Genomic DNA, 23,069 nt, shown 5'->3' with positions numbered 1-23,069 from the left:
GCTCTAGTCGCTAAGCATGGACCTGAAATGGTCATATATCCCGAAGTAACGCTTCCGTAAGGATTCGCAGGGGAGTTTAATGTGGTTCCGGCATCAACGATGTCCACGAAGCTACTTCCTACCTGTGTAAACCCAAAGTCAACAGATCCTTGCACGGATGCCCATTGGCGCCACCCACTCCTCTGGCCGGGATTTCTGAGATTCGGGGAGAAAAATATCCATTGACCCTCCTTGCCGCCAGAGCAAGCTTCTCTCTAGCTTTTCTCCCATAGACCCGCCAAGTAGCGACCTTGCCTACCGTTCAGTAATGTATCGAAAGCCCGAGCCATTCCTTCTATTGCAGGGAGTCTGTCTGTCGGGTTGGTGAGACTTCGGGATGAATAGTTCTGCACAAGACCATACCAGAACGAGGCAGAAACTTCTTCTCTTTGAAGCCAAGATGTGTACATGGGAAAGAAAGGTTTCATCTTGATACCGTCAAGCGCAGAACGGGGACAAATGTAATGGATAGTGGAGGAAGTAAAAACCAACCGCCGGGGAGCCAGTTCCAATTCTTGGAGAGCCCATGCCCGGCGACTGATAGGCTCGTCTTTGAACTGAACGCCGGTGTCCAGGATAACGGATGTATTCTGGACATCCTCGTATGAAGGTTCAACGGGAATCTGGCACTGATGCACAGCTATAGAAAAGAAGCCATCGCCGGAGTCTGGGGCATTCGCTGCGACTATTGTGATGAACGGGTTCTTGTAGATACTGGCCATTCTGGCCGACTCATACAACCAATCTTCCTCAGAGTCTTGAAGGAAGCATAATGCATCGATCCATATGTACTGAATATGAACTCCTTGCGCCACTCGAAGAGCATCCTGCAGACTGAGAGGCAGTGCCGAAGGAGAGAATCCTTGCTGTCGGTCGGCTAATGTCGCTGAAGTGATTGTGAACATATTCGATTTGCCCCAACAATACGATAGGGCGGCGTATCTACTAGTCTTATCAACTTCTGCTATGGTTTTGATCTTGATCCAGTTGTTGGCGTAATTACTGAGGTCGACGAGTCGGGTTGGTAGTTCTACCTTACCGACGGGGAAGCAAGCGTGGTCCGCTTGGCATGGGAAGATCTCTGTCTGGGCCATTTGCCAATGACTTGTGACTGTCAGGTCTTTGACACAGTTAAAGACTTTTCTCATAGGGATCGTTATTGCATGTGACCTACCGCTGCCATTAAGAAGCCTGCAACTCATACTCTGTGGTTCCTCGCTCTCGTTCCGAGGCATCATTGCCACGTGCATACTCTTGTGGCGAGATGGCGCCTGTATACACTCTCGAAAAATGTAGGAAATACTTCTCATAGCCTTTGAGGATCACCTTCCTCGGTGGTTTGTTGTGTGATCTTATTTTCGCGGGCTTAGCCCGTTTTGCGAGCTTCATCATGACGCTTCCCCAGCACTCTTCGCCCCCATCAATAGCCTTAGAGCAGAAAGCTCTATGTATTATCATACATAAGCTACAAATTCCCCTCGACGCTGAGATTCCAGCTAGACTGCCCACCATGCGAGACCAATCAAGGTCTTCCAAATCCGAGGGTAAGCTGATGGTTTGGCACCGAGCACATAACCGCTGCATATCTGTCAACGCCGCCATGCCTGGACTAGACAGACACAGATCGGGCAGTATTAAGCGTATGGCCAGCTAACCCCCTTGAGCTGGGTCTATCAATTGAATGGTGACGTTGTAACTTGCATAGCCAGGTTTGCCCATACCCAAAGTATCTAAGCAAGAATGCCCAAAATAGTGGGGGAAGATAGTTTCTAGCTGGCCTCAAGCTACGACCCCGAAAGGGGGCCTAAAGTTTTTCCGGACTTACTATTATAGAGCCCCCGAGATTTGGTTAACAGAAAGAAATATGTCAACGGGACTCATGTACTTGAACTGAATGAGGCTCAGATGTTGTCGAAGCATAACGCCGTGGAGCCTCACCCCTCCATACCCCTCACCTCGTTTAGGCAGCAGTTCTCCTATCCTGTCTCCGCTCTCAATTTGCTGACATTCTTCGGACCGACGACCAATAGCCTAAGTTAGACCACGGTGACCCTCCTTCTTAGGGCCTCTATGTTGAACCTCTCGACGCTTTCAACAGCATGCTCTCCATGTTGATGATTGCGTTTTGGATCAACCAACACAGACCATAAGTAGACCTTCGCGTTGATCTGTAATTTCCGAGCCCATCACAGCCTTAACTATGTACTTCCATGTATTCACTCCTCGAACTCCTGGACTCGTGCATGACTTGATGTTTCTAATGACGCGCGACTGCGTCCTTCAGACATATGGTTCGTGCTTCTACTCCTGCTACCGCAATGATTTGCACACCCACAGCTGTTGTGGGTGGTTCTGCACCTTTTCCCGCATACTTACTTATCCTTCACTTCAACGTCTTTGAGTCTTGCGGCATAGAATCACGCCTCGCAATACACAAAGCGCACTTTGAGGCGGCCCTGGCATCCGCCTTCATCGGTATCGCAACCGATGGGCGGCTCCCAGTCGGCGTTGACCCAGCACAACATAGCAACTGTCAGAGTCTGGCTTCTGTTCGAGGCCATAAATGTACGCAGAGGGCAAGGTTCATGCGAACTAACTATGACAGAGGTAAGCCCGTCCTACGCGAACTACAGCTGGGTGCAGCTAATTTACGTAACGCTTTCCAGGCAGACTGATAGCTGCCCAAAGGAGCAAACAACTCCTGCGCGGTAAACGTCGATACGTCACAGCGCATACGTATCAATCAGATAGTGTCGTCTGAGAAGTGGCCGACCTCAACAGAGAACGTCGACCGATGCTGTTCGGGAAAACAGGAAATAGTTGACCCCAGTCACGGTGTCGGGCCATGAGTATATCACTCGTCTACTTTACCCACGCATGTACTTCTTGTCGAGTGACCTGAAATCGCCGGACTCTTTGACGTTGTTGACGATAATTTAAGACCCAGAAATTGAATGGTCGCTCGTCGAAGTGCCCTGTTGAGATGGACGGTTCTTGTAAGTTATTGGCATGGAGCCACGGGGGCAAATGGCGAGAGATAGGCCATCGTCTCCCAGACTTGAGCACATAGCTACCAAGTATTCTCAGTCCAAGATTCCTACTTGGTAATCACAAGTACCTTGTCAAGGTAATATAAAGATTTGTTATCATAGGATTAGATTTGAGCCTACAAGTTGGTGACTCGTGAGACTTGAAGGCGGGATCTTTGATAACCCACCGGCTTGCCCACACTCCTTATTCAGTGCGCCTCGACGGATAATCACTCTCTACATACCGATTACGAGCTGAATATCTCGGCCTCACCTAGGCTCTAGCTAAAAATGGTGGGTTAGGTGGATCTAGACGTTTTTTGGTTGCGGCACGGCCATCTACGACGGTTAGGCAGCAGCATTACGGAGATATCCCTCTAGCATCGGAACAGGATCCCCCCCTGTGCTGAGCTGGCTGCCTCCGAAAAGAATACATGCAATCAAAGGCTGAAAGATCTTAATCTCTGGTGTTTGCTTTTGACCGAGATGCGATGTTGACAATGAGCCATCACTCGCGAAGCCCGCTTGGACCCCTGAATGCGGATGAGGTTGTCAAGAAAACATCTACCTATCACTGCCCACTTCATGGAGAATTAAAATACGAAATCTCATCTTATGGAACTTTCGCGCACAGGGTCACCACATATTACGGTTCACTGGGTAGGATGTTCTTTGCTGCAGGTAGTATAAGTCCCTTTCTGAACACTTCTACCTCTTGACTACGCTCATGCATGGCAGCTCCTTGCCAAAACACATAAGTGACCAGAACTTTTGGGGGAAATGCTTGTATTGTTTTACTATTTGCTTGTACTACCGGAAACCTTGTCATTTGATCGAATTATCTAAGTGACTACTTGAGGGTTCTTCTACCCAAACATGGCAAATTCTGGGTGCTTAACTGCCTATCATGTAATACTAGCTCCCGAAGATGCACTCACTTCGGTTGTCATGTCCACTATGTAAAATTCTGGTAATACAAGCTTGTGATAGCTTCCAATTCAACTCAATATTCCAGCGACGCGTCATCGCTCAATTCCACTTTCCTGGTGCCTGAAATCGTCTCCCGGCGGCGTCTTGGCGACGCCTAGTTCCCGAGATTATTAGCCCTATCCATCTGCAGACAACTTATCCGCAGCAAGAGAATTGCAAATGTCACGAACGTGTTTACGAGGAACTGCGCGAATTCCAGCAGCACAGCCTCTGCATAGTCTGACAGGGGAACTGAGACATCATGGATGCCATACCTTAGAGAGAGCCAGCAGACTTCGGAGGTTGATAGCCCAATGAAGAGGTTACTGACAGGTAACCAAAAGCTTGGGACATGATGCGGAGTAAACGGCCTACCTGAATTGGCATTCGCCCAAGGGCGCGAACTTTTCTTTGGCCAAAAGTGGTAAAGCATGCATCTAAGTCATTGAGCAGAATGCCTCCCCGTTGTGTTGAAGACTCAAGAGGTGGTCCACGTAGAAAGGGAGGCTTCGTGGGCAGTCAAAAGTTCTCGGGCAACAATGAAAACGAGATATAAATCCATGGAAGCATCCCACCACATCTCGACCAGATCTTTCAATGCCACAGCACAGTCAATACCAGTCTTGAACTCTTCAGACGTTACCATGTTCTCCCTCAATCTCGACAGCTCGCTCTTGGGCTCTGACCTGCCTCTTCGGATAACGCTTTGCGTTCTACACTTCGTCTTTGGATCCATTTTCTTCGATATTATACACTGGCTTGCCCACAAGTCACATCGGTCTCGTTTTCGAGTACTACGACTACTTGCCAAGGCTCACTCGATTCACCATCAATACTTTGACCGCAATCTGAGATTCCACGAGCGATTCCGCCATCGGAACATTGTCCGGCATCTATCACTTGAGGTGTCTTGTCAGATGATTGGCAGCACAATGAGCTGGCTTCTCAGCCCTTTGTTCATGCGCAAGGCTTCACTTTCCCAATTCCATGACCTAGTCATTATACTCTTCGTCCAAGCCGGTCGAGCAGCCGTCGTGGCATGGAACTCTGGGAATGATTCAAACCACATTCCTTACCCGCGGCTCCCGAAAGACCCTTCCACCTTCTTTGTTGGACCTGAGTACCATGCTCTTCACCACATTGAACCTCTTGCCTACTTTGGGTCAATGGTGCGCCTGCTCGACTGGTTTCTCGGTACCGGGGTCTCACTCAGGGGCCGGCGCGTAACAATGACGGGGTCTAGAGGAGCCCTCGGCCAGGCCCTAATGAAGCAGCTTCACCTTCAAGGGGTTCGATGCATTCATACACCCAAATTTGGAGTCGACTGGACGTACGACGACTATTCTTACTTTGAGTCTATCCTCGCAGACACCGACATACTCGTTCTCGCCCATGGGTCCAAAAACAACGACAATCCCCACGAGGCAAATTGCAAGTCCGCTGTCACTGTCATAGACCTCTTTAAGAAATTTTGTGAGCGGCGAAAACTTGGATTACTGCCGGAAGTTTGGTACATTGGTAGCGAGGCCGAACTCCATGGGGCATGGACGAAAGACATGGAGGACTACACACAGTCGAAACGCGCATTCGTACCGCACGCTCGAAGGTATTATGGAGACGAAATCTTTAATTATCGGCACATAGTTCCGGCAGCGTTTACCTCGAGAATGGGAAGCGGGTTTATGTCTGCTGACTCGGCCGCCAAAGTAGCTCTATGGTGGATTCGGACTGGCGCACGATACGTTCCGGTCACCTACACCGGATTTGCGTATCTCAATTTCTTCAGGTTTAGACTGGGAGGTTTTGCTATCGGTTCGAAAAAGAGCCCAACTCGAGGAGCTTCCGAGATTTTGCGCATTATTGATGGAGGACGGGCTAAACTCTGGCGTTGAGGCTATCCATCCGGGAAAGCGTACGTGTTATGTCACGCGCATGTTAGATTTCACTTCGTGTTCATATCAGTTCTGTGAAGCTACAGCACATATTCCAAGACATAGTTCATCTTACTCATAAGCCCTCCTCGTAAATTATTCTAGAGTTCTCGGGGGAGCACCGTACCTTGAGCCCACATCTAAGGAGTGAACATGTCAGTTGCGGGTCGTGGGCGACCAACGTTTGCGTCCAGGATCCACACGAGGGCTTCAACCACCCACCTCGAGCCCACATGATCACCTCGTCGCCGCGTCGACGCCATGGAAGCAATTCCCGCTCAATTGGTCTATTAGTCTAGTTGGTTAGGACGTCGGATTCTGATCTCGAAATCAGTTCCTTCCGTAAGCCCAGGTTCGAATCCTGGATGGACCTTTACGTTTTGATCATCATGGTAGAAGTGTTTGGAGGGGTCATAGTTTGGATATTCCGACCCTGGGACCCTTTTGCAGGTCCAACTTTTGGCGGCCAACGAATGCCGCAAGGTTGACATCATCCAATCCATTTGCTCTCCCTTGAATTCAGTCAGCTCGCGAAGATGGTGTTGACTTGCACTATAACTACCATGGTGTTGCAACTCTCATCTCAGAATAACAGTCGTAATTGCCCCGGAGCTCCGACCCTCCGACTAGCTGGCCGGGATGCGGATGTCCGTGACGTATGACGCAGAAAAGTCGGAAGCCGTATTCGAGCTGGTGTTCCGTGGTGTACTCCAGACGAAACAGTACACGTTAGCTGCGAGCTTCAGCTGAGACTTGTGTGACAGGTCGATGCTACCAATTTGAGATGCCGCTCTTGACAACCATAGCAATAGTCCCGCATGTCATTTGCAGACAAGTTTTGAGTTTACTCAAGGATGGGGAAGTACGGCGGGAAGTACGGCACCTACTAGGTTAAGGTTACTGATGCTAGCAACATCAGATGAATCTCGCAATGCTTTATGAACCAAGGTAAGCCATGGTCAACTCACAACTTATCTCGGAGCCTTTAGTGGGTAACTTTGGCCAAGATCAACATACACAGCAAACTAATCGAAGTTGTTGCACAATGTACGCAAGCGATGTTCTTCAGTCTTCAGAAGCCTGCGGGCTCTCCTTTCTCGTCGGAGTTGCCCTCCATCTCTACGTCTTCCGATTCGGCGAATGGGATCTCTCAGCACAGCGCATCATCACGAACTTCACGCTCGCGTATGCAGCAACTATCGGGGTCACCATGGCGTTACCATCCTTCATGTCCATGATTTCTAGAACCTCATTGGAAGCGACCAGCCTGGCTCAAGTCTCCAAAGCTGCTATAATACTATTCTCATCACTTACGGCGGGCATCTACGCGAGCATCCTAATATACCGAGGCCTATTCCACCGCCTGCATCGATTTCCCGGCCCCTTTCTTGCCAAGTTCACGAACCTTTACGTCACGTTCAAGATCTGGAACAGGATGCACCTCCATGAGGACGTGCGAAAGCTGCACGAGAAGTACGGCGACGTGGTGAGGATCGGCCCGACCGAGCTCTCGATCAACAAGTCTGGTGCCATCGACGCCGTCTTCCTGGACACGGATTGCATGAAGGGACCATGGTATAATCTGCTTCATCCCATGGTCTCGATGCAAATGGTTCGCGACAAGGAGGCGCATTCTAGACGCCGAAAAGCGTGGGAATATGGCTTCACCTCGAAATGTAAGTTATCTTGAGAGGACGTTGGCAGAACTGGTCAAAATCAATACTGGTGGAGACTGATGGACGGCGCTACGCAGCACTTCGCGATTACGAACCCCGCGTCCTCAAGTACACCGACCAACTTCTCGCCGGCATCGAAGCCAGCGCGGGCACCAAGTTCAACGTATCCCTCTGGTTCAACTTTTACAGCTTCGACGTCATGGGCGAGTTCTCCTTGGGCCACGGATTTCGCATGCTCGAAGACGGTGTCGCGCATTTTTACATGAACTCGCTGCATGACGAAACCAAGGCCGTCGGGCGCTTCACGCACGCCATGTGGGCTCTGCCGCTATATCGCAAGATGGCCATCTGGAACGCCGGCGTCAAGAAGTTCAAGACGTGGATCTCGGGCCAGGTGCAACAGCGGATCCAGAATAAGCCTGAGAGTCCCGATATCTTTACGTGGGTGTTGGAGGATTACGAAGCTAAGAAGGAGCACTCCTTTCAGGATATGCTTAATCTGTATGGAGACTGTATCTTGATTACAGTTGCTGGAAGGTAAAGCTCTCGCCGCGAGTGATCCCATTTTTCTTGTGCAACGGGTTATTAACTCGCTGTGGTGGTATCTAGCGACACTGTGGCAGCTGTTCTATCATGCCTCTTCATGGAGCTTGCCCGACATCCGAAAGAGTACAGGAAACTGCAAGATGAAGTCGACGAGTACTTCAGAGGACATGGCAAGCCTGAACATGCCGCCCTTTCAAAGCTGCGATATCTTCAAGCCTGTATCGACGAATCACTGCGTCTGCATCCACCTGTACCGTCGGGTGTTCAGCGGATGACACCACCAGAGGGTCTTCAAGTAGACGACGTCTGGCTTCCTGGAGATACCATTGTCTTTGTACCGTCGTACACACAGTATAGAGGTGAGTTACTCTAAAGATTGAGCAGCAAAAGTTGCCGTTTGACTCGCTTCGGACGACGGATATGGATGGGCAACTAATAGATCTGCCGAGTGATAGACGCCAGGTTCTTTGAAAGACCAGATGACTTCTTCCCTGAACGATGGATTGACCAGCCAGAACTCGTCAAGAACGCCTCAGTCTACGTACCGTTCTCGACAGGTGAGTATCTGACTACCTCTATCCCATCAAGTTAGCTAAACGACGACTTTGCTAACGTCACTCGCAAGGACACGACGTATGTATCGGGAAACAGCTCGGCCTACTAGAGACGCGATTTGTGACCAGCGCCATCGTGCACAAATACAACTTGCGATATGCACAGGGGCAGACAGGGGAGATATTCCTGGAGGGCAACAAGGACACGGGTACGCTGACCGTCGCCCCGCTCAATGTGGTATTCTCGGCGAGGAAAGCGTAAGCGTGGGGGTGGTTCGGCGAAGTTGTCTCATCTCCCGTCTTTATATGCAGCTTGTAGAAATTTGCCGTTCAGGGGAGGTTGGTTGTCAACTCACCAGAATCTTAAAACTGCACAGGGCATGCCACTGTTGGTTGCATGGGTGCGTGGCTAGTGAGATGTGGTATGTAGAGTGTGCCTATTCTTCTCGTATATGTTCCTTGGCGTAGGTACCTACACCTACCAGCACTACCTATGTGCAGATATTTGCAAACTCGACTGCGAGCGTGAGGTTCAAACTTGGAATATTATGATGTGTCGAAAGAGAAATGCTCGCTATCATGCCGTGCGTACCAACATCGCTGATGATTCCTGGAGAAAATGCGCATCAAATCTTGCCATACGTCGCCCGTATCCGTCGCTCCAAATGTTCCCGACTCGTAACAGGTTCGGCACTTTCGTACCCCTTTCTCCTCAAAACCTCCAAAAACTCGGCATCTGCACCGCCGCCGCCGCCATCCCTTCGATCCTCCTTGATCGGCGCCAACACGACATGGCGGTCGGGCTGTATAAAGACGGGTATACTCAACCTCGCAACATTCTCACTCACGGACCTGGGGAAGGCGACCCTGTGCACCGTAGACCGCAGCCTCCCTGCGGTCCAAAATTCGAGGGCGTCGCCTATGTTGACGACGATGGCGTCAGGGATGCAGGGGACGTCAGCCCACGCCGCAGCGTTGTTTCCTCCTCCTCGCAGGACCTGAAGCCCGCCCTGGTCCGAGGGTTGGCGGAAAAGCAGGGTAAGTGAGCCGTAATCGGAGTGGGCGCCCGCTCGGATATCCTCCGAGTTGGAAGCTGGGGCATCTTCTAGGGAGGAGGAGGTAGTGGTGGATGGTGAGACCTCGGATACCGGGGGGTAGTTTATGAGACGCATACGACAACTTTCGCCAGTATGGGCCTTTGATAGAAAATCTCTTGGCATCTGAAGGCAAGAGTTTAGTTTAAATCCACCCCCTCGTTTTGATAGTTCTCCCCCAGCAGGATGGAATCTCAAGCATTCAGGTGGCAGAACTCACGCCTAATCCAACTGCAAGTCCTTCCAAAAGGGTCTTTGCGAGGCTATCGCAACCTGCAAAGAATGCCGCCATTGTCTCTCGCCGGGATTCCAACTCGATTGGAAGCCGTTGCGTTGTTTTACCGGGGTCAGATAGGTAGAAGGACTCTTTAACGTCGCCTGGGCCTGCTCCCGATAGCCTGTTCCACCCCACAAACATCAACATCTGAGCGTGATCTCACTATGTCTTTACGAAAGGGGAAATAGAGTAAGCATGATAGATTGGACTGAGCAAAACGTACGTTTCTTCTCTCATACCGGTGTAACCCTAAGCGAAACCAAATCACACAGTCAGCACCGCAAAAGATTGATTGCCGATCATATCCGTCCAACAAGATGTACTTATATCCCTACTTTCCCACGCCCTCTCGTTCCTGGTTGCTGAAATGAAGAGGAAGAGAAACGGGAAAGACACAGGACTATTTGGGCAAGATGCAGAAAACAAAAAAGGGAAAACTCACCAGATCGCCGCTGCCATTCGCGTACGCCAACTTCTCTTCAAGGGGTGAGCTGAAGAAGGTCTGGGCAAGAGCAAACATGTCAGCTGCGACGTCGTCGCGCAGCTCGTGGCCAACAACGTAGAAGAAACCGGGGTCCTTGCCGACGCGCATAAGGTCGGCCGCCAGGTCCTCGACCGAGTCGAAGGACCGCAGGTCAACGACTGGTAGCGCCGCCGCTGACTCCGCCGCCGCCGCTGCGGCCGCGGTCATGGTTGGCTTGTTGGTTTCGGCGCACCGCGCAGACGCGCAAACCAGGGTTTGGAAGACGGGGGGTGTTGGACAATGGGATTCTTATAGCCCCCGTTCGCGTTCTAGAACAAACAGTGAAGATTATGCGGGGGATTAGATGTGGGTAGTGGGTTTTCAAGTCAAGCAAGCAAGCGACTGTGAATTCTGGTAATATCGCGCGTAATATGGCTTTGAGAATTTTCGTCTGATCCGAGTTGCGCGCCCGACAGGAGGCAAAGAAGTGCGGGTATAAAAGTTTGCAGGATAGAATGAATGATGCAAGCGGCATTGGCGAACGCCACTGTCACAGCAGATAGCGATAAAAAAATGTCCAAGCTCCTCGAGTTAAGTAGCAACCATTTTCTCTTTCTCTTTCGCAGAACAAACCCCTCTTCCGACGGACCGACCTCGAGATAACCTCGTGGGGAATCGGGGTTCCGCGGTCTCGGAGGCGGTTAAAGCTGTAGAATCAAAGAAACAGCGGCAGATTCTCCATCTCAAGAGCCCGCTCATTTCGCCTTTTTGCCTTTCTTTTTTGCCCATCTTCAGAGAGCCCCGCCGCGGGAAACACACGTGGGCTTGCTGGGTCTCGGGGTCCTGGAGGCGTTCGATGGGCCAAAGAGAAGAGGAGAGTGACCGCCCGTACAGACGCCAGACGCAACCCTAAACTGGGTTAATTCTTCTCTTTTGGAGAATGGATGGCGGGGCCGGGGGTTTGCGGCCGCGGTTGACGATCGATAGGTGTGACGAAGAAACGGCAGTGCCCGCGCGCGTCTGGCCCCGTGACCGGCCCAGTTTCCCATGCAGAAAGTCTCCGCAGAAACGACGAAACAAAATGCGGAGATGAGAGCAATTGTGATCTCGATTCTTGACTGAAGCCGTCCAAAGTCGTGTCTCAGAGGAGGGGTCCAAATTGATGGAGCGGGCGATGGTGTTGCTCAAGCCAATCGCGATTCGTTGCCATTTCCCGAGCCACATGAATTTGCGGCCGAGACAGCGAGACAGTGGCTGTTGAGCTGTTGAGCTGTAGAATGCCCGAGTGCCATAATGTGACAGTTCACTCAACTTTCCTGTTTACTGCGATGTGTGGGATACATACCATGATGGACAGGAAATCTGATTGGCATCTGTACGGAGACGATATCTGGCGATGTGCTTGAGACAACGCCGCAACGGTGTGCAAGCAAGCAATGCAGCCTACTTCTCCGAAGACTTACATGGTTCAAATCTCTGAGAGGAATCAGGCTGATGACCCTGTCTTCTACGTCTCGTATGATAGGTCTTCGTTGGTCCGCCCTGCTCCAACACGCCAAGCGAAATTGAAGAGCAAACAAAATCCCATTCCCCCTTGCCCATTCAGATCCAACACGTAATAATCCTGCTTTCGTACCCATCAGGTAAGCAGGAGGAAAGGAAAAAAAGGAAGAAACACCCCCGGCGTGAACTAGAACCCAAAGAGACCCTTGCACCAATTCTCTTTTCCCCTCCCTACCGAGAGCCTGGTCCGCACCCCTTCTGCCCTATCCACATTCCCACACTTTTGGGGCCAGGGATCATCGTCACCGCTGCAGGTTCTGCATGGCATTGGAGGGGCGGGCACGTCGTGGATCGTGAAATTGACCGCGCATCCCCACGAGGGAAAGAGTCCGAAAGGGACGGCGGGGTGTTATGTAGTTTGAGTCTAGGTTCTCTTCCAACTGCATAATATCAAACGCGATATTTGTCGTAAACCTGGAAGTTCAGCTTACGAAGTATTACATGGCGTCCCCTCTAGCTTCTACAAACCTTGCCTCTAGAGTCTTTCCCCTACCAAACTCCCCAACCCCCAACCATATTCTCCCTTTTCGCCATGGATATTCCCGTAGTCCCCGTCAGCTCTCAAGTCCCGCTATTCGTAGACCGAGGTGCTGATATCTTGTTTCAAACGACTGGAGCAAACCCGGCCGCCATCTACACTATTGCGCCGGGATGATTGGAAACCCCTGAGGTGGTATCATCGGTGAAAGCTGACCCTGCACTTGGTAAGCCAGGGCTTCAGGCGCACCCTCCATCATGTACGGGAATCCATACACAGCAAGGTAAGACCACCTCCTTCTGGCTCTTTTCTTTTTCCTCTCCTGTCAGCCTGTCGGTGGCCCGTTGGACAAGTCGCTAACCACGCCTCTGGGATTTCTGTCTCGCCCGCTTGCTCAACCCTTTGCCCGGGACAGGTTCCGCGCCCAGCATTCAGCTCCTCCAGACCCAGATTCCCGGTACTTACCAAGTTCCGTACGTAGGCATTTGAACCTCAAATGGGAACGCTCGAGAGATACAAATACCATCTGTGAAGGCCATTCCAAACCCCAATCACACTGTGTCTCTTCACATTGCCCTGCCTCCTTCTCTCACTCCTAGTCCCCCTCATAGCCTCCAACTTTTTTAACCTTTGGCCCGCTACGCGTTGCACGTAACTGAACACTCCACGATCTGTGCGACGTAACTAAGCTTTCCGTACGAAACTCTGACAAGCTAGACGCTAAAAAGTCGAACCAAAGAAACGAAAAAGGCTCGCCTCAGAATCGTCCGGTCCGCTTACGGTCTGGCCTAGCGCCCTCCCCGTCTCCCCTTTCTAGATCTCTCCCGCACCGCCTCACTCCTAAGTAAGGTCCGTCTCATATCTTCATTGAAAGAGGCCGGACTCACTCGACAACCCTAGGTACTCTACTGCCCCCATCCCATCCCGTTTCCTCCTGAGCGGGCCCCATCTTCCCGCCCTCCACATTCACCCGCCTCTTGGTCCCCGTCCATTTTCCCTCCCAAACGGGTGGGCATACACCGCAGTAGTTCGCAGAGCCGGCGTCGCGGCGTACATCACACATTCCTCAAGTGAACACCACCAACACCTCACAACAACTCGCTTCATCAGCGGGACACCCCAGCAGCGGGAAGCTTGAACTAGAGGGAACTAGCAACAAGAAGCTGTTCTGACTATCGACGGTGTCTACGTTGTTGCCCTTCTGGGGCTAAAACCCGGCGCCGATCCATCACCGCAAAAACAGCTAAGATGACGACCGCAACGGCCCTCCTCCGCCGCGTCCAAGTCCCCGCGAGACGGACGTGGCAACGACAGCCTACATGAACCGCGACACCCGGCCCCTCCCGCCCTCCCGCCGCACCTACGGGCCCTGGCAATTCGTCGGTCTCTGGGTCGTCACCGGCTCCTTCAACATTGGCGGCTGGACGACGGGCTCCTCCCTCATCGCCCTCGGCCTCAACGTCTGGCAGGCCATGCTGACCGTCATCATCGGCCACTGCCTCGTCGGCCTCATTTGCGTCCTCGCCGGCGGGCCGGGCGCGAAGTGGCACATTGGCTTCTCTATCCTGCAAAAAGCCTCCTGGGGCATGCGCGGCGCCCTGTTCCCGCTCGTCCAGCGGATCGTCTTGTCGTTTATATGGTATTCTACACAAGTCTACTGGGGCGGACAATGCGTACGCACCTTCATCGCCTCCATGGCCCCGTCCTTCAACAACCTCGACACGCCCCTCGCCAACGGCACAATGACCGTGGCAGACTTCATCGGCTTCATCATCTTCTCCCTCCTCTGCCTGCCTCTAATCTACATCCGCCCAGAACGCTACCACATCCCCTTCGCCGTCGCCGCCTGCACCGTCATCCCCACCGTCTTCGTCCTCTTAATCTGGTGCCTAGCCACAGCCCGCGGCGCCGGCCCCATGCTCCACGACATCTCCTCCACCGCCGGCGTCCAGCAGGCGACGGGCTCGCACCTGGGCTGGATGCTCGCCCTCGGCATCTGCACAAACATCGGCGGCATCAGCACCCACATCTTCTCCCAGTCCGACTTCACGCGCTTCGCCCGCCGGCCCCGCGACCAGCTCGCCTCCCAGCTCGTCTTCGTGCCCGTCAACACCATCCTCGTCGCGTTCGTCGGCATCGTCTGCACCTCCTGCGCGGCCCAGCTCTTCCCCAAGACCCAGGGCACGCTCGTCTGGGAACCCTACCGCTTCCTCGACGCCCTCCAGGCCCACTACGACAACAGCGCGGGAGCCCGCGCCGCCGTCTTCTTCGCGGCCCTCGCCTTCATCTTTGCCCAGTTCGGCATCGCCGTCGCGGAGAACGCCCTCTCCAACGGCATCGACCTCTCCGCCCTGGTGCCGCGCTACTTTAACCTCCGCCGCGGCGGGTACCTGACCGCCGCTGTGGCCTTTATCATGCAGCCGTGGCAGCTCCTCAACGGCGCGAGCAAGTTCCTCACGGTAATGGGCGGCTACGGCGTCTTCCTGGGGTCCATGACAGGCGTCATGTTTGCGGATTACTACCTCGTTCGCGCGCGGCGGCTGAAGCTGACGGACCTCTACGAGGCGAGCAGCCGGAGCGTGTACTGGTACCGCGGGGGTGTCAACTGGCGGGCGGGCGTGTCGTGGACGGTGGGCACGTTCTCGCTGCTACCCGGGTTCGTGCAGCGGGTGCAGGATCCGACGGTGGAAAAGGCGGGGTGGTCGCACCTGTATTACCTCGCTTGGCCGCTGGGTTGTACCCTTGCCGTGGTATCGTATTGTCTGCTGCATGTTGCGTTCCCGATTCGGGACCCTCATGCGGTTGACGACGCGGACTACTTTGGCACGTTTGGACCGGCGGAGAGGCCGGTCCTAGACGGGGAGCAGCCCCCGTCGTCGTCTTCCAAGGCATCTGAGGGGGATGATTCGACTAGCAAGATTCGTGTGGAACCTGATGAGAAGAGGGTGTGAAGGGGTTAGGTCTGTGAAGTGGTGTGTTATGATCACGAGCCAGCTCTTGTCGTTTTCCTTGTTATAGCCCGCGGGATACCTTTTGTTGTGTGTGCGGTTTTTACCCGAATAGAATATGCCATGATGGCCCTAATGACTTCCCATCAATTCTGTCATCAGTTCAAGTGAGAGGGAGATGAGATGTGACGTGTCGAAAGAGGTGATGAAGCGGCAGCCTGCCGTCGACCCTATGTGTATGTTTCATTCGGCCCATCATGAATACCAGAAGGAGTCGTATTTCGTGCTAAATGTGACGGTTCGTCTGCAAGTTCTCCCTAGCGTCGCTGGCATTGGTTGCTACTCATACTGGAAGGGTGCATACATCACATCTTCACCACCACCAGAATGATGATAAGAAAACATATCGAAGGAGAAGGAGTGGGCGGCCATCATACACACTTATTGAATTCAACCACCGCTCAATCAATACCCTGGCATTTGCTACCATCAAGCCCTAGTAAGCCCATCAATCCACAATGCGCCAATTCATCATCTCGCCTCGTGAATCGTGACATCCCCCTCCTCCACCATCCCGCGCCGTCATCCACATCAAAGAACCCTCCCCTGCTCAATCCCATTCATTTAGATAGCGTAAAGAGGGCAAAATGACCCAAACGGGCCAAAGGGACTCAAGAGGGTCCACATCGTACGAGCCCTGCATAGAAGATCGTCCCCAAGTGCCGATGCGGGAGACAACGAGAAGTAAAAGACGAGGTGTTCCACCGCACAAAGGCGGGGTTGCGGGCGGATGAGCTGCTGAATCCATGGATGAACCGACTCGGAACCCGGCGACTGCGGCCAGGGAACCTAACAGCCCGTCCGCTCCAGTTGCTGAAAACGGCATGTCGAAAAAAACAAATGCCGTCTATTGATGTTGATAATGTCAAAGGTCAGGTTGATAAAAGCCAGAATTCATCCCGTTTATGCGCGTCGATAGAATAATACCCGAGGCCGTCCGCATCCCCGCCCCCCTGTTTTTCCTTTGTTCTCACAAAAGGACAAACAAACATGGCATCGGCAATGGAAGAGCCCGTGAGGCTCCTATGCATCATCCCTATATCAACAACAGGCATGACGGACGACCTCACGCGTATATATCCCTCCACGGCAACCCTCCAAATCACTTTCATAGACGGCCGCGACCTCGATGACTGCCCCCCGTGCATCGAGAACCATGCACAGGCCAAATTCTCAACCAACGCTGTCCTCCCCCGTGCCATAGAGTACATCTCCACACACAGTCCGCACGCCGTTCTCGTCTGCTGTTTCTCAGACCACCCACTAGTATACGCCCTTCAGGAGCGCGTCGGTGACACGGTTCCCGCCACGGGAATATTCCAAGCCGCGTTGCAGGAAGCCACAGCAAGTGGAGGCAAGTTCGGCATTGTGACAGCGGCGACCTCATGGGAAAAGCCGTTGACAGACTCTGTCGATGACCTCGGTTTCGGGGGATATTCAACGGGCGTCGTGGCGACCGGCTTGAGTCCACTTGAGCTGGAGAGCTTGGATCGGGGTATCGTCATTGACCGCATTGCTACATTTTCGAAGCCCTTGATTGACGCTGGCGCCGAGAGCATCATCCTCGGCTGTGCGGGAATGGCGGCACTGGAAGAGGATATACTTTCGGCTCTCCCGCCTTCGGTCAAGACGATTGATGGTGTTCGTTCAGGGATGACGATTTTGTCGCGACGGTTTGAGGAGGCGGCTTTTACCAAACCAGCGCTTTCTCTCCTTGACGATACCAAGACCAACATTGAGGTGAGCAGCACAGAATTGACAAGGGACAGACAGCAGGTAGTATCAAGTAGTAAGGGCACTGTGTGTAAGATCAAGGGCTAGTAGCCACTATAAATGATGTTGATAAATTCGTATGGTGATAGATCTGGCAAGAGTCAACACAAAATCAGGTTGTTCCCCAGCTCTCAATTGCGCCGGCCCAATCGATCTCCGCCCCGTCGTTGAAGGCATTATTCCACATGTTCCCGATAAAATCTGCTTGAAAATTGTAAAAGGAAGTATTTGGCAACGCATATTGCTCAAGAAACCCTGGGTGCTGCTGCTGCGGCGGCGGCTGAGGCATCAAGTCCATGACCCGCGGGTCGTTCGTTATATCAGGCTGATGATGCATGATCGGCGCTACCGATACTGCCGGTACTGCTGTCACTGTCGGTATTGCCTGGCTCTGTCGAAGAAGTATCTCTTCTAATTTGTGGATATACTGAAAGATTCGTGCGCCTGCCTGACTGGCTGAGGGAAGGGACGGTGCGAGGCTCTGGAGAAAAGTGGCCATGGAAGTCCTGATCAGTCAGCATGGTTGACGATAGGGGGCGTACAAGCCACAGCTTACATGACTTCGCGAAGTTTGTAGTACTGCCAGTCAACCAACTGGCGGGCAATAAAGCTGCTAAGCAGGTGGGCGACTCCTGCCAACTCTTGCAACTGTGTAGCAATATCAGCACAGCATCGGTCAAGTAATTGAGGAACATACCATGGGATATCCGATTGCCCGTAAGTACTCTACCGGCACCAGGGTAATCTCTCGTATTAATTCAAGCGCTGCGCCGCAAGCATCTTCGAACTTATTGTGGCACGCAAATGCCGCCATCCGGAGTAGCTTTGACTCGAAGTTAGCCATGGGAGCATTTGGCATGCAAAGAACCGAACCCACCTGAAAGGTACAAGCAATATTGGCCACTTGAAATCCACATAGGTTTGCCTCCACGTCTTTGGACGCCGGATAAGCGCTGGTGGCATATGGCGGAAGATTGCTCTTCTTTCCCAGAACCAGAAGCAACATTTCGTCAATGTTTGGCATAAGTGGTTCGTGTTGGATCGGGCCTCTGTCGAGCGTCTTTAGTCGATCTTTGCGCATTCGAACAATGACATGTTCCAGAACGCGGTACAGGTCGGTTATGTAGTTCCAGCCGGTAAGCCAGCTGCCGTGGCTGAATCGGGTCTTCTCGGTCTGCCCGGAGGCATCTACGATCCCAGCGAGGCCGTCGACTTGCTGCGGATATGCAACAGCGCACTGTAGTTCGGGGCACCGAACCACATGGCCGTCGATCAGCGCTGCGTGAACCTCTAAGCGGTACATTGACCAGAAAAACTGCCGCCTCACGTGCTTCTCGGGATATGTAAGATGCGAGGGCCAGCGCGCTTCGAAATGGAAGGTATGCTGAGCTACTAGTGTGTGATAACGGCCCATACACTCGTGGAAGAGAGGGTCATCCTTGAGCTGTGTGGCGGCCAAGGATAAAGTGCCGAGAACCTGTAGATACTCAAAGGCCTCGGAACTGCTGATGTCGCGATTTCTTTCCGGAATCGCCCTTTCTGCATCCTGCATGTAGGCTTCATGATGCTCAGGGAGAAGAGGAGTGGGCGTATCCGGATTGAACAAGGCGCCATCTCTGACGTGACACGAACTCAACGCGCAAATGGCCATCAGCCGGGCGAATGAAGCCCTGCTGGACGACAGACTGGTGGCCTCCCATTCTTTGTGTAAGGACACCTCGTCGAAAAATGGAAATCTTCAGACAAGATTAGCTTATCCGATGTAGCACAGAAGATGCAGGCCAAACAGGATGAGGGTGGGATGAACGTACACTGGGTATACAGTGTCAAAAAAGATGACGATGAGCCGATAGATGAGGGCCCGGCTCCCGTGGCGGCTCTCGTCGTAGAACCACCTATCACCATCGGCATCGTCGAAGGATTGAGATTTATTATTGTTCACTGAAGAAGAAGGCGACGTCTTTGATTTAACACCTCGCTTGGCTGCAACACGGTTCCATGTGCAGGTCGCGCCGTGTTCGATGCAGGTCAGACAACTTGGTGTGCCGCCAGGACTGGCGACGGAGGCTACCCCGCCTCCGTCGGGTACGGGCTTGCATTTCCGCCCTCGACGATGGCAGAAATCGCAGGCCTTTGTGATGCGGCGACGCTTGATGCTGGGCTCGCTGTGCCGTCTGCTATCACCGTTTGGCAGATCGTCGTCTTCCTGTTTCTGGCCCATGATTCGAGCGAGCGCTGGACGCGTCGAATCGGGTCACGGGAGTCCCATCCGGCGGCGCGATGGCGAGGGACAACGGAGAATCGGGACGTTTGGCGGTGGATGCAATATCCGTACGGATATCTTTCTCACACGAGGGAAAACAGGTTAGGGAAAACCGGGTTAAGTTTTTCCTACTGTCTGAGCCACGGTGAGGGGCCGCGCACCCCAAGGAATCCTTCTCTCTCCTCCCTGGTACGGTTGACGGATGTGCAGATCCACCGTCTGGCTACACGTGTGCTAATTGCCGATGAACTGGATGGATTTGCTGAAGAAATGCAGGCCCGATTTCCGATACGTCGATGAATGCGGTCCGGAGGGGCACAATCGGCGGGAGGATGCCGTCTCTGTGCAACCTCGAAATGTGGGCGGTTTTTCTGACCGGGCTGAAATATGCTGGAGGAAACACGATTTGGCGGGATTTTTTTCTGCGTTCTCCTTCTTTGCGTCCAAGGAGGGATCGGAAACATCAAACATGAAATGAGATGAGAAGAACACACGGGCAGATCGAGGTTGAAATTGACACGGCCGGAAGAGTAGTGGAGGTGGAGGGGGGAGGGGACGTCGGGTGGACGTGGACTTGGAGCCGCGCTCCAACGAGCAAACAATCAGCCTGACTAAGCCGATACGTACTCTTTCTTTGTGGCACACGCAGGGACGGGAAAGAAGGAAAGAACGCTGAGAGGGAAGGCCCGCGGTGTGTTGTTTCCTCCTTCGCGCGATAAGGTAACACCCACCCGTGCCTGCCCCCCGGTGCTTCTGCCTTCCCAAATTGGCCAAGATCACGGGATTGAGGCACCCGCGTACCGTTGTACCTCGCGCTTTACCTCAGGCTCTCACGAATGGCACTTCGGTACGTACTGTCCGACGGCGCAGAGCAGCCAGAGGTGGCTGTGCCGCAGCCACTGATCGAATGACAGTGTCCTTTCTTTGTTCTTTAATTCCAATCCAATATTCCATCTTTCCAACACGTTGCGCTGTTGGTTCTACACCGCATCTCTCATCCCCCGGATCAGGCCTGGAAATAAGCCCGGATTCCCCCCTAATTCTGCAAGTGGACAGATACAGGCGTGGGGGGCGATTCAGCTTGCCTCGCATCTTGCTTCTTCCTTGGTACCGAGAATCTCAACCCAACATGAGATTTTGACTCTTTGGTGTCGTACTGTCTGCGCCGACGAGACACGCCAACGTCATGAGACCTGTGGCAATTCTGAAATATCCAATTCCCATCCGTCGTCAACATCCGGGCTGAGAAAATATGCTCGCTCAAGACCGCCTCTCAGTTAGGCGTGGAATGATCTAGACGCCTTCGAGAGAAACCAATGCCAAGTTTCATCTTGAGACCAACGCTTGGGGGGGTGCCGATCACTTCTTAGCACAGACATAGGCACAGGTAAGACAGGCACAGACGATGGAAATGTTTGTGGGGTGGAGTGAGACGGCAGGTCCAGCCTGAATCTTGAATTCTGGCCCCCGATGAGTTTCCATCGCCCGATCGGCTCATGTGTTGGCTTCAGTGACACCTCACAACCAAAGCCCTTGGTTACTTTCCCCCAAGACATCGCACGCAAGTCATTGGGCTGCGGAATGGTTGATTTTGGATGCCACATGGCTACGGAGACTCAGCTCATTTTCTTTCATGCACGAAATGGTTACGTAGCATGCCCCTCGCCCTTTTTCTTGGCACCGATTGTTCTTCACCCAACCGGATAACGAGAAAGTAAGAAGCTGAATATCTCTCTGATTCCCCTCTTGCTTTGTTTTCGGGGCAATCTTACGCAAACCTCAGCCAACGATAAGAAGCGGTCAGGCGCGATTCCTAGCCTTATCATTATATGCACTGCAAGCTGAATCCTCAACCCACTTCGTGCAGGATGTTGATCAAAGACCAGCAGGGGGGACACAACATGGGTGTCGGTTCTGGACTCTACTCCGTACTTGGCTCGCGTTGACCTCGGATAAGTTGAGTGTGCAGTAAGGAATAGCGATTTCCAAATTGGTATGCACAATGCGACGAGACACAACTTGGTTCAAATCCGCCTCATTTTCTTAGTTCCGCCAAGAAAAGAAAACACCTTCTTTTTGCGATTGCTGTTGATACCCATCATACTTATTCTAGTCATGCAACGTTGCCCGTCTTGTGTTGCTTCCCCTCTCAGAGGCGCCGGGGGTTGAAGACAAGTATTACTCTAACATAACCTCGATGTAGTCAAAGGCACTAGGCAGGCAGTAGGCCAAATTGTCAGCTCTTCCCAGACTGCGTGTGACTACACTAAGTTGCCGGCCAGTACTAGTGAGTGTCGAGGTAGGTCTGGACCAGACTTGATTCATAGTGACGATGCAGAAACATTGACCAGACTTTGGGTATGGTCAAAGAGAAGCGAGGGTTTTGCAGCTTCTCTCTTCTCGGGAATCGGCCAACGCTGAGGGCCACGAAAGCCAGACTCTGTTGGCGTTTTCATACAACGTGTACCCAATCTGACATCTGGTCTCAGGGAGAATTCACGAAGACGGGAATCCTTCGGAAAAGGGCCCGTCTCCGAAGTAGGAGCGAATGGAAATGCAGCTTCTGAGTTTCTTTCTTCCAATGCATTCGTCGATAACTTCTTAAGCGAGCCTCGTATCATCGTGCAATCTGTTGCGTCTAGCCACACAGCCTCGCCATTTGAAGCTGTAGCTATATGACAAGTAAAACAGGTTTTCTGGGTTACAAAATGTTTGAAATTATACCCAGATGTGGCTCTGAGCTTCTGAAGTCGTTACATGGAAGAGAATTGATGCCGAATGAGATCCAGCACGCAAACCTTGCGTGGTAGAGACATCAAATACCAAGGAAGTCAATCACTGCCTTAACCAAATGAAACAAATATCCAGCGCGCCGTATGTCTCCATATCCTTGAACCTTTTGACGTCGGATTACCAGAAAGCGAACTCGCTCACTGCCAGGCAGCAATAGGACCAACGTCCGAATGTGCGTCCACCCTCACTTGTCAAGCCATTTCAACCAAACTTCGGAATTACTGACAATCCGACCGAGCTTCCAATAACACAGGAGCAGACAAATACGCGTAAAGGAATACTTAGCCTTCTGCGGTGCTTCGGTGTTGTGTCAGATACCATTCGTCGCGGACTCGGCCACCAAGAAAGCCCCTATTGTAACCGTACCATAAAGTATGTCCTATTGGTTCAGCGAGTTCCAGACATCTGCTTTGCCTGTCTCATGATTTAACGTTACATGGTCAAATCCTTTCTTGAGACGCATCCCCTCGTTGACTGCCGCCAGCGACCCCTAAGCGCCGGGCCGGTGGGCAGCAGCTCGGCTCGAACGGACAACTTCCCCTCTTCATCGGCTAATGAAAAACAAAAGCCCAAAGTATCCCGCTGGCAGCTTTCTGGATTCTTTTGAAGAGCA

At 52.5% G+C, this 23,069-nt stretch overlaps 5 protein-coding genes and 1 non-coding gene across 6 annotated transcripts; 4 read left to right on the top strand and 2 right to left on the bottom strand.

Moving 5' to 3' along the window:
- The first annotated feature begins 6,252 nt into the window (after nucleotides 1-6,252).
- N0V96_011042 lies at nucleotides 6,253-6,341 on the top strand. The gene has a single exon. It is a non-coding gene; the product is annotated as a tRNA-Gln (tRNA).
- Nucleotides 6,342-7,013: 672 nt separating this feature from the next.
- Nucleotides 7,014-9,006, top strand: N0V96_011041 (uncharacterized protein; the record flags this gene model as incomplete). Its single annotated transcript, XM_053198623.2, has 5 exons — nucleotides 7,014-7,644; nucleotides 7,722-8,181; nucleotides 8,254-8,549; nucleotides 8,646-8,747; nucleotides 8,816-9,006. 5 exons carry the CDS (start codon nucleotides 7,014-7,016, stop codon nucleotides 9,004-9,006), a joined length of 1,680 nt encoding a protein of 559 aa, XP_053043934.2.
- Nucleotides 9,007-9,370: 364 nt separating this feature from the next.
- N0V96_011040 (uncharacterized protein) lies at nucleotides 9,371-10,806 on the bottom strand (the record flags this gene model as incomplete). Its single annotated transcript, XM_053198622.1, has 3 exons — nucleotides 9,371-9,547; nucleotides 9,593-9,940; nucleotides 10,558-10,806. The coding sequence occupies 3 exons, from the start codon at nucleotides 10,804-10,806 to the stop codon at nucleotides 9,371-9,373; spliced, it is 774 nt and encodes a 257-aa protein (XP_053043933.1).
- Nucleotides 10,807-12,876: 2,070 nt separating this feature from the next.
- On the top strand, nucleotides 12,877-15,570 carry N0V96_011039 (uncharacterized protein; the record flags this gene model as incomplete). The annotated part of the gene is made up of 3 exons (XM_053198621.2): nucleotides 12,877-12,902; nucleotides 13,048-13,092; nucleotides 13,905-15,570. The coding sequence occupies 3 exons, from the start codon at nucleotides 12,877-12,879 to the stop codon at nucleotides 15,568-15,570; spliced, it is 1,737 nt and encodes a 578-aa protein (XP_053043932.2).
- A 1,059-nt stretch (nucleotides 15,571-16,629) lies between these two features.
- On the top strand, nucleotides 16,630-17,448 carry DCG1_1 (dal80p-controlled protein; the record flags this gene model as incomplete). Its single annotated transcript, XM_053198620.2, has 1 exon — nucleotides 16,630-17,448. The coding sequence occupies one exon, from the start codon at nucleotides 16,630-16,632 to the stop codon at nucleotides 17,446-17,448; it is 819 nt and encodes a 272-aa protein (XP_053043931.2).
- Nucleotides 17,449-17,952: 504 nt separating this feature from the next.
- N0V96_011037 (uncharacterized protein) lies at nucleotides 17,953-19,621 on the bottom strand (the record flags this gene model as incomplete). Its single annotated transcript, XM_065759140.1, has 4 exons — nucleotides 17,953-18,048; nucleotides 18,098-18,223; nucleotides 18,278-19,136; nucleotides 19,212-19,621. 4 exons carry the CDS (start codon nucleotides 19,619-19,621, stop codon nucleotides 17,953-17,955), a joined length of 1,491 nt encoding a protein of 496 aa, XP_065612238.1.
- Nucleotides 19,622-23,069: the final 3,448 nt, after the last annotated feature.

The sequence above is a fragment of the Colletotrichum fioriniae genome (assembly GCF_027942845.1).
Source record: "Colletotrichum fioriniae strain IMI 355084 chromosome Unknown scaffold_16, whole genome shotgun sequence".
Taxonomy (NCBI): Eukaryota; Fungi; Ascomycota; class Sordariomycetes; order Glomerellales; family Glomerellaceae; genus Colletotrichum; species Colletotrichum fioriniae.
This window is presented reverse-complemented; position numbering and strand designations above follow the sequence as displayed.